Source organism: Trichosurus vulpecula, chromosome 5, assembly GCF_011100635.1.
Source record: "Trichosurus vulpecula isolate mTriVul1 chromosome 5, mTriVul1.pri, whole genome shotgun sequence".
Lineage (NCBI taxonomy): Eukaryota > Metazoa > Chordata > Mammalia > Diprotodontia > Phalangeridae > Trichosurus > Trichosurus vulpecula.
In genome coordinates, this window is record NC_050577.1 from 67,035,142 (window position 1) to 67,050,245 (window position 15,104).

At 40.1% G+C, this 15,104-nt stretch overlaps 1 protein-coding gene and 1 pseudogene across 1 annotated transcript in view; one reads left to right on the forward strand and one right to left on the reverse strand.

Annotated features, from left to right (window-relative positions):
• Positions 1–783: 783 nt before the first annotated feature.
• LOC118850892 lies at positions 784–1,698 on the reverse strand (annotated as a pseudogene).
• Positions 1,699–5,310: 3,612 nt separating this feature from the next.
• Positions 5,311–15,104, forward strand: part of RAB18 (RAB18, member RAS oncogene family) — a 52,461-nt gene continuing 42,667 nt past the window's right edge. The window contains exons 1-2 of the mRNA XM_036759914.1: positions 5,311–5,626; positions 13,688–13,743. Of these exons, the coding sequence (XP_036615809.1) occupies positions 5,559–5,626; positions 13,688–13,743 (124 nt within the window). The 5' untranslated portion in view covers positions 5,311–5,558. The remainder of the gene's footprint in view (positions 5,627–13,687; positions 13,744–15,104) is intronic.

Consider the following 15,104-nt stretch of genomic DNA (forward strand, 5'->3'; position numbering starts at 1 on the left):
TTTTTACAGGTCATACATGTTAGGTAAGTATCAAAAAAATCACAAGAGCAAAAAACCTAAAAAAATTAAATACATGGGTTTCTTGTTTTACTTCTGTGCTTGATATATAGTGACTTTATGACTATCAAGCAATTCATTTTTATTGCATCTTTACTTGTACATTTGTTCTTAGGTTGCCTAAACCATTTAAATACAAATAAGATGACTGTAGCAAAAATAGTGAAAGCAAACAAATAATAGAACATGAACCATTTTTGCCCTTCTCCAGAGGAAACTGACTGGGTTAAAACTTTGTCTTAAGGAACACTTTTGCAAATGCAATCACGCAGGGGTACATGTTGAGATCATGTATTCCACAGATACACATGGAAAGACATGTAATGTCTATGGGACATCTGTTCTACCACAGCCATGAGTGCTCCAACCTTAAAGTACCCACAATAACTACACCTGTGGCTGGAACCAATTATCCCTTTATCCCACCATGACAGACCAATATGTAGGCAGTTTTCTTTGCTTAGACATGGAAGCTGTTTTAACACTGGCCTTGTGAAATCACAATGTACCAAAAGTACTATGCCAAACATATAAAAATTCCATTTTTGGCCACCTCAGATGAAAACAGATAACTCCCCAAATGTTAACTGGCTCTACTCCCCTAATATTAAATATAAAAACCACATGGGATATGTGCAAATCCAAATAGAAGTAACATAAACCTGTCATAAATGGTAAACAAAAACTATTTGTGGAACAGCATGGATGATGAATGGTCTACTGTGTAAATTTTAGAATGAAGCAGACAAAAGTTGGAAGGCTGGTTAATTCTCCCCTCCTTCTCCTGCTTCAGCTTCATCTCCTTGGGTGTCTGATGTCCACAATGTCAAGTTGTCTCTTAGTAACTGCATTATTAGCATGCTGTCTTTGTATGATTCTTCACTTAATGTATCAAGTTTAGCAATGGCTTCATCAAAAGCTGTCTTTTCAAGGGAGCAGGCTTTCCCTGGAGAGCTCAGGATCTAGTAGAAGAACACAGAGAAGTTCAAGGCCAGACCCAATCTTATAGGATGCGTTGGCTGAATCTCCTTTTTGCTGATTTCAAATGCTTCTTGATATGCTTATCCACTTTCTTGTCATCACCAGCAGCAGCCTCAGCCAAATAATGGTAGTAGTCTCCTTTCATTTTCAAATAGAAAACTTTGCTTTCTGCTTGTGAAGCATTAGGAATCAAGAGCTCGCCCAATAGAGGCAGTACCTCACTGCAGATATCTCTTAGTTCAGTCTCAGTTTTCTCTCTTTATTCCCGGGCCATCTGCTGTTTTTTTCTCAGCACCTTCCATCCTTTGCTCAATACTTGAAACAATCCTCCATGATGACCTCTGGGCCCCTACGACATTTTTGTAAGCAACAGAGAGAAGATTCCTCTCCTCATTGGATAATTCAGCTCCTTGCTCGATTACAGACTTCATGCAGGCTGCCAGGTCATCATATTTCAGCCTGCTCAGCTGATTTGGCTTTCTGCACCAGCTCATTTTTATCCACGACTGAATGTTCCATGCCCGGAGTGAGTGGTGGTGGTGTCTGGATGGATGGGGGTTCAGCAGTCTCTGGATGGCAGCAGTGGCAGCAGTGGGGCTGAGACTCTGTCCCTATATCTCTCAGCTCACAGGCTCCAATATCACCTCTTGCTTGGACCATTGCAAATGTCTCCTAATTGTCTTCCCTACTTCAAGTCTCTCTCCTCTTCAGTCCAATTCCACAGGGTTGCCAGAGTGACACTTCTAAAGCACAGTTTACTCTCCTCAATAATCTGCAGAGACTCCTTATTACTTTTAACATCAAATACAAAATTCCTCTGTTTCACGTTTAAAATCCTTCAGAATCTGGCTAGAACCTATCTTTTTAGCCTTTTTATTATATGTTACTCTCGTATACTCTGTAGTCCAGACAATCTGACCTTCCTGCTTTTCCCTCCACATAACACCCGATTTTCTGTCCACTAACGTGCCTTTACGTAGACCGTTTCCCATGTCCTTCCTCACCTCTGTGCCTTAGAATGCCCAGTTGCCTTCAGAGCTGGGTTGCAATGCCACCTCTTACATGAGACTTTTCCTGATCTCTCTAGTTGCTAGTACTTTCTCCTCAAAGAATTTTGAATACATGCTTATTTATATGCATGATTTCTCCCCTTATAGAATGTAAGCTTCTTGAGGCCAAGGACTGTTTCTTTTTTTGTCTTTGTATCGCTGTGCCTAGTGCAATGTTTAGCGCACAGTAGGTATTTGCTGTTGTTGTTGTTCAGTTGTTTCAGCCCTGTCTGACTCTTCTTGATGTCATTTGGGGTTTTCTTGGCAAAGAAATTAGAGTGGTTTGCTATTCCCTTCGCCAGTTCATTTTACAGATGAGGAAACTGCGGCAAATAAGGTTAAGTGACTTGCCTAGAGTCGTCCACCTAGTAAGCATCTGAGGCCAGATTTGAACTCAGGAAGATGAATCTGTGAATCCAGGCCATGTACTCTACCCACTGCACCACCTAGCTGTAGGCATTTAAGAAATGTTTATTGATTGACAGATTCTTCCTTTTTCCACTTTCTCCCCTTTCTAAACTATTCTACATACCTCTGCCAGAAGATTCTCCTCAAAACACTGTTGAACATGTTACCCTTAACTCAAAAACTTCCAGTTGCTTATTTTGTTTACAGAATAAAGTCGAACTCTTGGGATTCAAGGTCTTTCACAACGTGGCCCCTCCCAGCCTTCTCATCCTCTCTGAATCCTAGGATGCAGCTAGACTACTTCTCATGGATCTTGAAGACACAATGCATACTACTTATACTCTTTGTCTATAGTCATTCCTTCTCCCTGGAATTCCCTCCTCTTTTTTTTTTTTATCTAAGTCCTAGCCTCCCTTTAATGCCCATGTCATGTTCTACCTCCCCCTCCATCAACTCTTACCCAGCCATTACAGTTCTTGGTGATGTCATTTTCTTATGGACTCCTATAGCACTTTGTGCCATATACCTGGCTCTTAGTATGTACTACTTTGTGTTGTTAACAAGGGAAATATTATTTCTCTCTTATATTAACAGCCAATTATTGAATTAGGACTAAAATTTTTCCCCTTTCTATTTCATCATTCAGAAATCAGCCCCTTCTAGGTTATTTAGCCAGCAATTGAAGGGATATTGCTGTCTTGTTCAGACCTCATCCAAGTGGGCAAGCCCACAATGTTCTAGTCTGGCTTTGTCTAGACAGCTTACAGGGGGGATGGGACACTGGGGGTGGTCTGGTACTAAAAGTAACATAATCCAAGTCATGTCCCCCAGCCCCTTGTTAGAATCGGCCCACTGCTCATTATAATATTCATTCTCATTAGTTGTTAACCAATTTTGATTGCCATTTGTCCGGAACACCCACATTTTGAAGGGCATATAAACATCAAGAAGCCACCATGATCTTTGGTTCATGAAAGATTGCCAAATGACCAATCACTTTTATTAATGATTCATTAAGCATTATTGATAAAATGATTACACAGAAATTACATCTCTCGAACTTTTTATACATCGCACTATACATATGTGTGTGTATGTATATAGGATGGCCTAAAAGCCTGAGGGTGGCTTTCAGCTACTAAATCTATTAAAACTTAAAACTGAACTAAGACTTTTGGGCCATGCTGTATGTAAAAAAATGGGTTTCCAAGACTGGGGATGTCTGTCTTCAGTCGAGTATATGGAAGAAGACTCCTAATGGTGGAAAAAAATGCTGAGCAAGACTGATACTGAGATACCTATGTGAGGAACAGAGTTGGGTCAGAGTTTTGGGGAGAGGCACCAATGGGTTCTAGATATTCTTCGGAAGAGAAAGAGGCACTTAGAAGTTTCAGACATATAAGGGAAGCTGGCTCAAAATACCCCTGATTTCTTGCTTATCTCCCTAGAGGTTTTGGGAATTTCCCCTTGAATGAGATCCAGGTCACTCTCTTGGTTTGTGCTGAGATATCTTGTTCCCAGGTAGAGGTCCCATTCACTAGTATATTTTCTAAGCTGAATTACTTCTCTACTTGCTATTTGCGATAACTAGGGTCAGGTAGGAAGCAGTCAAACTGTCAAACATAACTGAGGATTCAGGACCAAGGAAGCAGCTTTTGTTTTGAATCCTTAAAAAAAAAATGATACCCTTAAACCAACAATATGTAAAAGGAGTAGACAGGCATAATTTTAGTTTAATGAGGAAAGGAACAAGCATTCACAGCCCTTTTCCAGCTCCTCTCCAGGAGAAAACCATGGTCTCCTTTGGAAAGGGATAGGTTATCAATCTATGCCACTTGCCTCAGAGCTGCATTTAGACAACCCATGTAGATATGCCTGTCTTACATGGGTACATATATATCCTATACATATAAGCCTTCCCATCAAATCTGGATGAAATGAAACAACATAAAAAGTGCTTTGCAAACTTTAAAGCCATATATAAATGCTGGCCATTGCTTTTGTTATTATTTTTATCATCTCTTTTCTTACAGTGTAACCCTGGGCAAGCCACTTAACCTTTTCCAGCTTGAGATTCCTCATCTGTAAAACAGTATCTGTAGTAACTACCTTGCTGGGTTATTTTGAGACTCAGATGAGCTAATGTATGGAAAAGATTTTGTGAGCCTTAAGGCTCTACATCAGAGATTCTTAACCTTTTTGTGTATCATGGACCCTTTTGGCAGTCTGGTAAAACTTGTGGATCTTTTCTCAGAATAATGTTTTTAAATGAATAGAATCAAGTAAGTAGGATTACAAAGGAAATCCAATGTAGTAAATAAAAGTTCTAAAATATATATTCTTTAAAGATCACCGAGTCCAGGTTAAGAACCTTTGCCCTTGGTGCGGTTCATTATTACCAATAAAGCAAGTTCCTTGGGCCATAGGGCCTGAGTTTTCTGCATTTTTGTAGCTTCTCCCCAGTACCTTTCATGTAAAATAACCTAATTTTTACAATGCTTTAAGGTTTACAAAGAATAGGTTTCTGGGTTAATTTACTGAAAAAAATGAAAAAGGGGACACTTAACCAAAGCTGGCACAGCGAGCAACATGGGGTGAAGCAAATGGGCATTTTGATCTCTGGGTTACATCACCCAGCCGAGGACCTCCACATCACCCGATGGGGAGGTTGGGGAGAAGGGGGGCGGGGAGAGGTCTGGCCATGTGGGCGGGGTTATGGGCCAGGCAAAAGTCAAAGTAAACCACTCTGGCTTCCCTTTGGGAATGCGCTTGCGTAAGAGTGAGACAACACGATTGCCGGAAGGCGTCGGCCTCTGGAGTCTGCGCAGGCGCAGAATTGTATCCGGGCGGGGGAGGGTAGATACGACTTTTGCGAGCTTCACCCATAACCCAAATAGCCCCGGTTAAAAAAAAAAAAAAACCCAACCAACAAAAAAACCAAAACCCAAACGGCAGCGGCGGCCGGCGGCGACTTGCGCATGCGCAGGCCACTCCCCCTCAGTGAAGGGGAGAGCGCCGGAGTGAGGCGGCCAGCTGGCTCAGGAGCTGCTACCGGTGGCCAGGATGGATGAGGACGTACTGACCACCCTGAAGATCCTAATCATTGGGGAGAGCGGGGTGGGCAAATCCAGGTGAGGGGTCCGCGGGGAACGCGGCCGGCGGGTTTGACCCTCTCCTTCTCGCCTGCTCCCTTCCGTTCTTGTCCCGACGGGGAACGGGGAACGGTAAACAGCAAGGCCGGCGGACGGGCGGCGGAGCCTGGGCCGGGCCTGGGTCTGGGCCTAGGCCTGCGCCTGCGCCTGGCGGCGAGGCCTCTCCCCCCCGGCCATCCCCCGGGGCTCCCCTCCCGGTTGCCCCACCCCCACCTCTGCCCGGGCCGGGACGGGCCGGGCTGCTAGGCCCAGCTGGGCTCCCCTGGGGAGCCTTGCACGGGGTGGGGGTGGGGGACCACCAGCCCTGTGGAAAACAAGCTGAAGGCGTGGCCCGGGCTGTCATCTGCCCCTCAGCCTCTTACTTAGGGGTGTGGGGCTGGGGGCCGGGCGCTTGCGGGCTGAGGAGGAAGACCTTTACCCCCGCCCCATCCATGTGTCGGGGCCCGGTTCTTTCTGTCGCCGTCACTGCCTCAGCGTTTGCTAATTCTTATCTGGCGTTCGGTAACTACGTAGCCCAGACCTGCCAGTCTTTCCAAACTCCCCGGGTCACTTTCCCAGTTAGCTCCGTCCCTGGGCAACCCGTGGGGAGGGGGCGGGGAGGGCTGGTCCGGGAGGGTTCCGCCCTCCCAAGTTCAGGTTCCACTTGGGCAGGAGGCTTATCTTATCGGGGTCAAAGCCTCACTTCTTATCGCCAGCTCCTTCAGGAGGAGAAAAGCAGCCAGCAGTTCAGCTTTGCTGGTTTTTTCTTTTTCTCCTTGATTTTTTTTTTTACCCCTCATGAATAATGCTGACTGTTGGTTGAGTGGAGGATAAGCTATGGCTTGCTTTTGGATCCGCCCTCAGATGTGGGTCTGTATGGAGGTTGCAGGAATGTTGTAGTGATTACCGCCGTCTCTCCTGAACAAAGTTCTTCAGATGAAGTCATCGTTTGGTCACTTGATCATGAGTAAGGCTACCTGTGAGCAGCCTTGATGTTTAGACAAGATGAAAGTCTCAGGCGCTCCCCACCTGAGGGAAGTTTTTCTTCTTAAAACTATATACTGGGGGTGTTTTTGATTTTTTCTTAGTGATAAGAATTGTACTCAGCTCAAAGAAAGGTGAATCCTCGAAGCTTGTTCTATGGTTTCTCCTGATTTTTTTTTTTTAGAGTATTACAGTATTACCATATATCCCATTTCCTTGAATATATCCACTTTAGTGAATTGAGAAAAGTATCCCACATCCCTGGGGCTAGACCGGGGTGGGGGTGGGGCCACAGGTAGCCCTCTAGGACCTTTGACTGAATCCAAACTTCATAGAACAAATCCCTTTAATAAGAGGATTTGTTCTGTAAAACTTGGACTCAGTCAAAAGGCTTAACCCAAGGACCACCTAGAGGCTGCAGGTTCCCCACCCCTGGGCTAGACCATTGAAAGTTTATGGACTGCTATATCCATGTTGGATTTTTTTTTTGTTTAAATTAGGATTGTATATAATACTTAGCTTTAGTAAGCATGTATTTATTTTCTCCATTGTCCATTATCATCCCAAATTTAGTAAATGTTAAAGGTTATGTTAAATGTTAAAGGAATCTTCTAACCCTAGACCTTGACTACTGTCTTTTCCTCAAACAGTGTAAAGAAGAAATTTTTCACTATGGTCATAGGATCATAGATCTGTAAAGGACCTCAGAGGCCATCTAGTTCAAACGATAAGGAAACTGAGGCCCAGGGAAGTTGTGATTTGCCTGTGGTCACAAGTCACTTTCTGCATGTTAAATCAGTGATGGTAACGTACATGTAGCACCTAAAGATTTACAAAACACTTTATTTACTCTGCATTGTGTGGTAGGTGATGGTAGTCCCAATTTACAGATGACAAAACTCAAGTGCATAAAGGATAAAGTAAAGTGACATCCCCAAGGTAATAAGTGGTAGAACTGTGATTCAAGTTCAGCTTCTCTGACTACAAATCCATTCCCCTTTCCAGTGCACCATTCATTACTTTACTGTAGTAGGAGCTCAGGCATTTTAAAGCAAATAATACCAGACAAGTTTGTCATGAATGTCAGCCTGAACCAAATATACCAATGATTAATTTTTGGATTGAAAATTGAACCTACTGTGGAATCAAGTGAAGGAGGTAGTTTCTAAGACTCCTTCCAGCTTTAAATCCTGTCAGTTTTATGAGTTATATTATTAGTGTGTTGAGAAATTCCTGAGTGGCACATGGGGTGTCTAACCAATCTTAATCAGTATATCTGTGATTGCTAACTTTACTTGCGGTAGTGTTGAATGGTCATTGGACTAGAGAGGTCAAGAATCCTAAAAGTTCTAGCCCTGGTTCTAACCGAGTTGTATGATCTTGGACAATTCAGTTTCCTCATCTGTAAAATGAGGAGGAAGTAGGATTAGATAACTTATAACAACCTTTCCAGATCTTAATAGTCTTATTATGTTGGGTCAGCCTATTGCCTCTTTTCTTCTGTCATCTTTATCACTAATATTAAAAATCCCATTGATAGGCAGTGACTAACATTTGATACAGACAAATGATAGAGACAGATGGGGGAAAAGTGGCTTAACAGCAGTTTATGTGGAAACAATTCAGGAGCTTTAGTTACTTGACTGCAAGCTTAGTGGGAGTCCATGGTAGGATGAGCTGTCAAAGTGCATTTAATATTAGTCTGCATTAGTAGAAACAGTTAAAAAAAAAGGCCCAACTTTTTATTGGTCACCTCACTCTTGGAATATTCTGTAGATTTCTGGGTAACACTTTTTAAGAGGGGGTTGGGACGGTGACCAGGATGGTGACGAGTAAAGGAACTGTGTCATGGAGAACAGTTGAAGGAACTAGAAATATCTAGCTTAAAAAAGAGATTTGGGGGAGGGGAAATGATACTTATTTTCAAATATTTGAAGGGCACTAGAGGGACAAGATTTTCTGTCTGGATCCATGGAAAGAATGGGTAAAAGTTCCAGGCAGCCATAGTTCAGCTCAGTATGATGAATTCCATTTGAAAGTAGAATGGGTTCCTGTTTGAGGTAGCGATTGTGGCCACCAGTATGTGTATTTAAGCAGAGGTTGGAGATACACCTTTTGTTGGACAATTCCTGTATGAAAGAGGAAAGGTTTCTATTATTTGACCTCTAAAGCTTCTTTCCAAACCAAGTCTAAAGAATGAACAAATAAATATATTTGTATTAAGCATGATGTGCTTATTACAAAATAGATCTCCATTGAGAGTCTGCCCTTTCCCAAATCTCACCATTTGTAAGCTTCTGCCTGCTATACAGTGTTTTTGAACAATATTCGTGCTTAATTTTGCTGAAAATGTGTTAACATTTTTACTTCCCAAGATACTTTACTGAATATCTGTTGCTACTAGATATATCATACCTTATGGTAACTGCCTCACTTCTCTGCTTACTACTACCCCCAGACCCAACAATAAACCATCAGAAACAAAACTTCCAAAAGGTATTGTTTTCTTTTTCCTTTTTAGGAAAACCTAATTTGAGGAGGTTAATGAGAGCAGAATTTGATTTATTCAGAAGTAATTTTAAAGCACTTTGTAAATTTGGTTTGTCCCTTTCAAGAAATGTTTGTCAAATACTTACCATGTTCAAGAGAGTATTGGTTTCTTATAGAGTTTTGCTTCACACTGTGAAGGAGTTTTGGATAGTTACTGCTTTTGTAGAAAAGAGGCCCTGTGGTATAATAGAGAGGCTGGATGTGGGAGTTAGGATCAGTCAATCAATATTAAGCTTTCACTGTGGGCCAGGTCCTGTTCTGAGCACTGGCAATACAAGGAAGAAACAAAATGTTCTTGTCCTCCAGTAGCTTATGTTCTAATGGGCAGCCTACACGTATAGAAATGGTTACATACAGAGTACATAAAAGGGTAACCTTGGAAGTTATTAACAGTTGATGGCATTTTGGTCCTTAAGGTGCATGTATTTCAGTTCTAAGTACTGAATAAAATCACATTTCAAAATGAGACATGAATTGCTTTTTTAAAAAAAGAATTATTTATTTTTGGTAACATTTTGAGTGCAGAGTTGTCTCCCTCCATCTATCCCAGCCCCACGTTAGAGAAGGCCAACATTTGATATAGATTTATACATGTGGAGCCATACAATACTTATTTCCATATATTAATTCTTTCTCTGGAGGTAGATAGCCTTTTCCTTCATGAGTCCTTTGTTGTAGATTTGAGTGATCATATTATTCAGAGTAGCTTAGTCATTCAGGTACTCTTCAAATAGCATTGCTGTTACCATGTACAACATTCTCTCGATTCTGCCCATTTCACTCTTCATTATTTCACACAAGTCTTTCCATGTTTTTCTAAAACCATTGTGCTCATCATCTCTTTGCAACACAATGGTATTCCATCACAATCATATACCACAACTTCCGTAACCTATTCAGCCATTCCCCAGTTAATGGCATCTCCCCACTCCAGTTCTTTGCCACGACAAAGTGAGCTTCTATAAATATTTTCGAACATATGGATTCCTTTCCTTTTTCCCTGACCACTTTGGGAAGGAGAACTAACAGTGGTGTTTCAGGGTTAAAGGTTACGTTATACACAGTTTTATAATTCTTTGGGCATAATTCAAAATTGTTTTCTAAAGTGGTTAAATCAGTTCGTAATTCCACCAGCAGTGTATTAGTGTCTCAATTTTGCCATATTCCCTTCAACACTTAGCATTTTCCTCTTCTATCATTTTATCCAAAGTGATAGGTGTGAGATGGTATCCATAATGATTTAGGGTATTTTTTTCTTATGACTATATTGCTTTGATTTCATTTTCCCAAAACTCCCTGTTCATATCCTTTGACCATTTTATCAGTTGGTGAATGACTCATGTTCTTATAAATTTGACTCAGTTCTCTATATAGTTGAGATGTGAAGCTTTTATCTGAGAAATTGGCTATAAAATTCCCACCTCTCCCCCCATTTTGTTGTTGTTCAGTAGACTCTTTGTGACCCCATTTGGGGTATTCTTCCAAAAGATACTGGTGTGGTTTGTTATTTACTTCTCCAGCTCATTTTACAGGCAGACAGGGTTAAGTACCTTGCCCAGGGACGTGAAGCTTCTAAGTGTCTGAGGCCAGATTTGAACTCAGGAAGATGAGTCTGCCTGAGTCCAGGCCCGGTGCTCTATGCACTGCACCACCTACTTGTCTAGCCCAATTTTCTGCTTTTCTTCTGATCTTGACTTCTGTAAATGAACTGTTTTTTAACATCTATAAAGCTATTTATTTTTCTGTTTCTTTGGACAATTGAGTTCACTTTGATGATAGAGCTTTCAAAGTAGTTTCTTAGGGTAGTAAATCAAGCTGAAAGAAAACATGTGACTTCCTATTTAAAACTGTATCAAAATGTCCAAATTGTTGCAGTGTTTTATGCAAAGTTTCTCTTTACCTTAATCGTGTTATCTTGTAAATATTACGTAGTATTAGATATTCATATTCTAGTTCAGAATCTGGTAGTAACAAATAATAACTTAGCACAGAGTAATAATCTTTTTTTTTGAGTTGAGCTTGTCTTTTAAAAAAAATTGTTTCTTTTTATTATTTTTTACAGCACCTTTATTTCTCAGTATATTCCTCCCCTCACTGGAGTCATCTCTTAAAACAAGCTATAGCTTATTCATTATAATTATACAGGGATCCATTTTTTTAATGGTTGCTCTTTTTTTCCATTTACCGTGTTACAGTCATATACGTTGTTTCCTGGTTCTTTTTACTCAGTTTGAATCTGTTATAAGTCTTCCTATGCTTCTCTGTATTTATGATACTCCTTATTTCTTATGGAACAAGAATAGTCCACTGCATTCACGTAAACAAAATTTGTTTAGCCATTCCCCAATTAATGGAAATATGTTTTGTTTAGGGTTCTTTTCTGTTACAAAAAGTGTTGCATGGAATATTTGGGTAATAGGAGGCCTTTCTGGCTTTGACCTTCTTGGTCTTTATGCCTAGCATATGGGCTTTTTGGGACAAAAGGTGTGGGCATTTCAGTCATTTTCTTTACATAATTATAAATTTCTTAACAGAGTGATTGCAGTAGCTCACAGCTCTGATCACATTGTATTAGCGTGCGTAGCTCCTCTAACACTGTCTGTTCTCATCTGTTGTCGTCTTTGACAATTTGCTGGATATGAGGCAAAAAACCTCAGAGTTGATTTGCTTTTCTCTTATTAGTGATTTGGAGCAATTATTTGTTTCTCTGCCAAATAGAAATGGCACATCAAAGCTTTTCATCAATTTATTGAAGACCTGCAGCTTAGTAGCCTTGTGGCCTGGGCAAGTCTCTAGATAGTTTCATTTGTAAAATATGATTAAAATGTTTAGATTACTTGCTTCACAGCATTTTCTTTGTGATCAAATAAGAGAATATATCTAAAGACATATAAATGCAAACTATACTGTTCAAGTCTATGAATCTCTATCATGCCCCTACAATGTATAATGCTGGGTGCTAAGCAGTGAGTGGGGTTACAAAACTGTTTACTTACCTTAAGGGGCAACCGTAAACCCAAGTAAATATGGGTTAATTTGAGAAGGGAGAGAACTAATAACTGGGAGATCCAAGAAAGCTTTTCTAGATGAGGTAGAATCTTGCTGGCTCTTGAAGAAATATAAGAATTCTAAAAAGTGAGTCAATGTATTTCATTGAACTGGGAATAATTTGTGTGAGTGAGGGTGGGAGGAAGGAGAAGATAGAATGGAAGACTGAAAAGCTACTAATCAAATCTGTCTGAAATGTGAATTTGTGAAGGGGAATGATATAAAATAAGCCCAAAAAAGGTTGGAGGCAAGTATTGAAGGACCTTAAAAACCAGGCTAAGTTGTTTGTGTTTTGTCATAGAGGCAATAGAAAGTCTGTTAGCTTGGTACTTGTGTAGGGATGGATAGCTTTGAACAGTAGAAAGAGTTCTGGCTCTGGAGTCAGAATACTTGAGATCAAATCCTGCCTTTGATGCTTACTACCTGTGTGACCTTGAGTAAGTTCCTTGGACCTCAGAGTTTGTCTGTGATGGCCTCTGAAGTCCCTTCCAGGACTACAGCTATGATCCTAAATCTTGTGGGACTTAGGGTTTACAGTTGCAGTTGTAGTAGTTCAGGTGAGAAGAGATGAGAGGATAAAAAATTTAGCTTTTGGGGGAAGTTTACCTTATCAAACTTACTTATTTCCTTTCATTTTATAGATGAGGAAACTGAGGCCTGGTTGGTGCTTTGTGAGGGAGAGCAGATGTATGCAAGATAATTTATGTGGATAGAATTGACAGACCTTTGCAACTGTTTGGGATAGTGGTGTGGGAGGGTGTAGGGGGGAGTATATTATCAGGGATGACTGCAAATAGAAAAGTAGAATGTAAACTATAGTCCCACAAGCTAGACTTTGATTCCTAGCAAAATCTAGATTTATTGATCTTTTACTTATACCTCATCAACATTTCCTGCTGATTCCCATGCCCAGCAATCCTGAATTAGTATTTCCAAATTGCTTTTCAGAATAATTAGACAAATACAGAGCTCCACAAGTGGTCTGTCAGTATGCTTGCCTTCCTGCAACACCTCCAACATTAACTATTCCCATCAACTTTTCCTCAGACTTATGCAAAGGAAGAAGACAGGTGAAGATGTAGAGGAATTTTGAGTTGTGGAGTAAAGATTAGGAAGGCGGTAAAGATGGATATTAGAAGATTTCCCCAAAGGGACATGTAGGCAACATACTTGTACAGTTAAGGTTTACTTTTGCTGTAGTTAAGGGATTATTCAGTAGAATATGAGAGTAGCCTTTCATCCTCAAGTTATTAGAATTAGTTCCTTGCCTTTCTCCCAAAATAACTTTTTGAATATTCTTGTAGCACCTCCTTTTCCCCCTCCCTTCCCACTTCATGCCTGAGGTTGTGCCATCATTTACAGATAGCTGTCTTTTTCTTTTTATATATTGTTGCAATTTTCAGGAACCATTAATAAACTTTTTATCAAACTGTTGGAAAGAAAAATGTTTCTAAACTTAATTTTTATCATCTCTTGCAGCCTTCTGTTGAGATTCACAGATGATACCTTTGATCCAGAGCTTGCAGCAACAATTGGTAAGCTATGTTAAAAAAAAATGGTAGTATTAATGAAAGGTAAGACTTCGTATTTATGACTCCCTCAAATCAAGTGGACTGACAGAAGTTTGTGTGCTGTGGATAGAAGCACATGATTTTTTGGACAGAAGATGAAAGTAAATATTTTGAGTGTTGTTTGTTTAGTGAGTAGACTTAATATCTTGATGCAGCCTATTATGATGGGAAGAGTACTGGGCTGAGTTCTGGTCCCGGCTTTGCCACTAACTAGAAAAGTGACATTAGCAAGTCAGTCTTCACCGGACCTCTCTTTCCTCAACTAGAATGTGAGGGTATTGGATTATGTGACCACAAGTCCTTCAAACTTCCAAATTCTGTGATTTTCAGTTCCATACAAACTACACTTCAAATGATGTAGTCCTATGAAATGTTTTTGACAAAGCATTTGTAGTTGTCTCTCTCAGTTTCATTAATGGAAAAGAAAAATATTGATTTCAAACATCAGGTACTTCAGAAGACATTTGTTGGACTTTAGGATGTATTATAACATTTTTCTTGCTATTTTTCTTTTTTAAGTGACTTCCTTATTAATTATAATTTGGTATGGCCAAAATGAAAATTTCCTTTTTTTAAGAAGTGAATGCTAAGAAAGACCACCCAGGGATATATTAGGTGATAGGATGGTAAACCAACCCAGAATTAGGAATTTGCTGTCATTAGTCAAAAGCTAATTCTGTTTACTAAATACACATCCATTGAACTTTAAGAATGATTGATCTGTATTCAGAAAGAGTGGTCATTATCTTTAGTTGCCTCAAAGATTTGAGTCTTTAGGAGATTATAGAAAGGCACTGTATATTAAAAAAAATAACACATAGATCTTGGCTGTTTGCGAGACCATATATACTTTGGCAAGAAATAAAGTTAAGACATGCATAATTTATTCCCATAATAGGCCCTGGGTCCTGAACTGCAAACAAAGTTGTTCTTGCAACATTAGTTCTCAGATTATCTGCACAGATACTTAGAAAATTTTTTTATCGTGGAATACCTTAATTGCTTTCACTCTCATTTGACATCTGAAAACAACATTTACAAAATAATGAAATACTTGACTAAACATTGCTATGACCTTTAGTACTACATTGGAGCTGTTGAATTCCAGGTTTCTATGTAGTAATATCTTTCTTTCCTTACTGGCACAGAACTATTTTTGGATGACTATTTTTAACACTGTAGGCATATGAACAAAAAGGAGAGAGTAGCATGCTGTTGGTTCTTTCGTGCCAAGGCTATAGAGTAGCTAGAATGTTTCTGCAACTTGTGGGATGTGGCAGAAAGCCCTTCTTAGAGGCAATTCTATCTATCGGTTGGAGATTCAC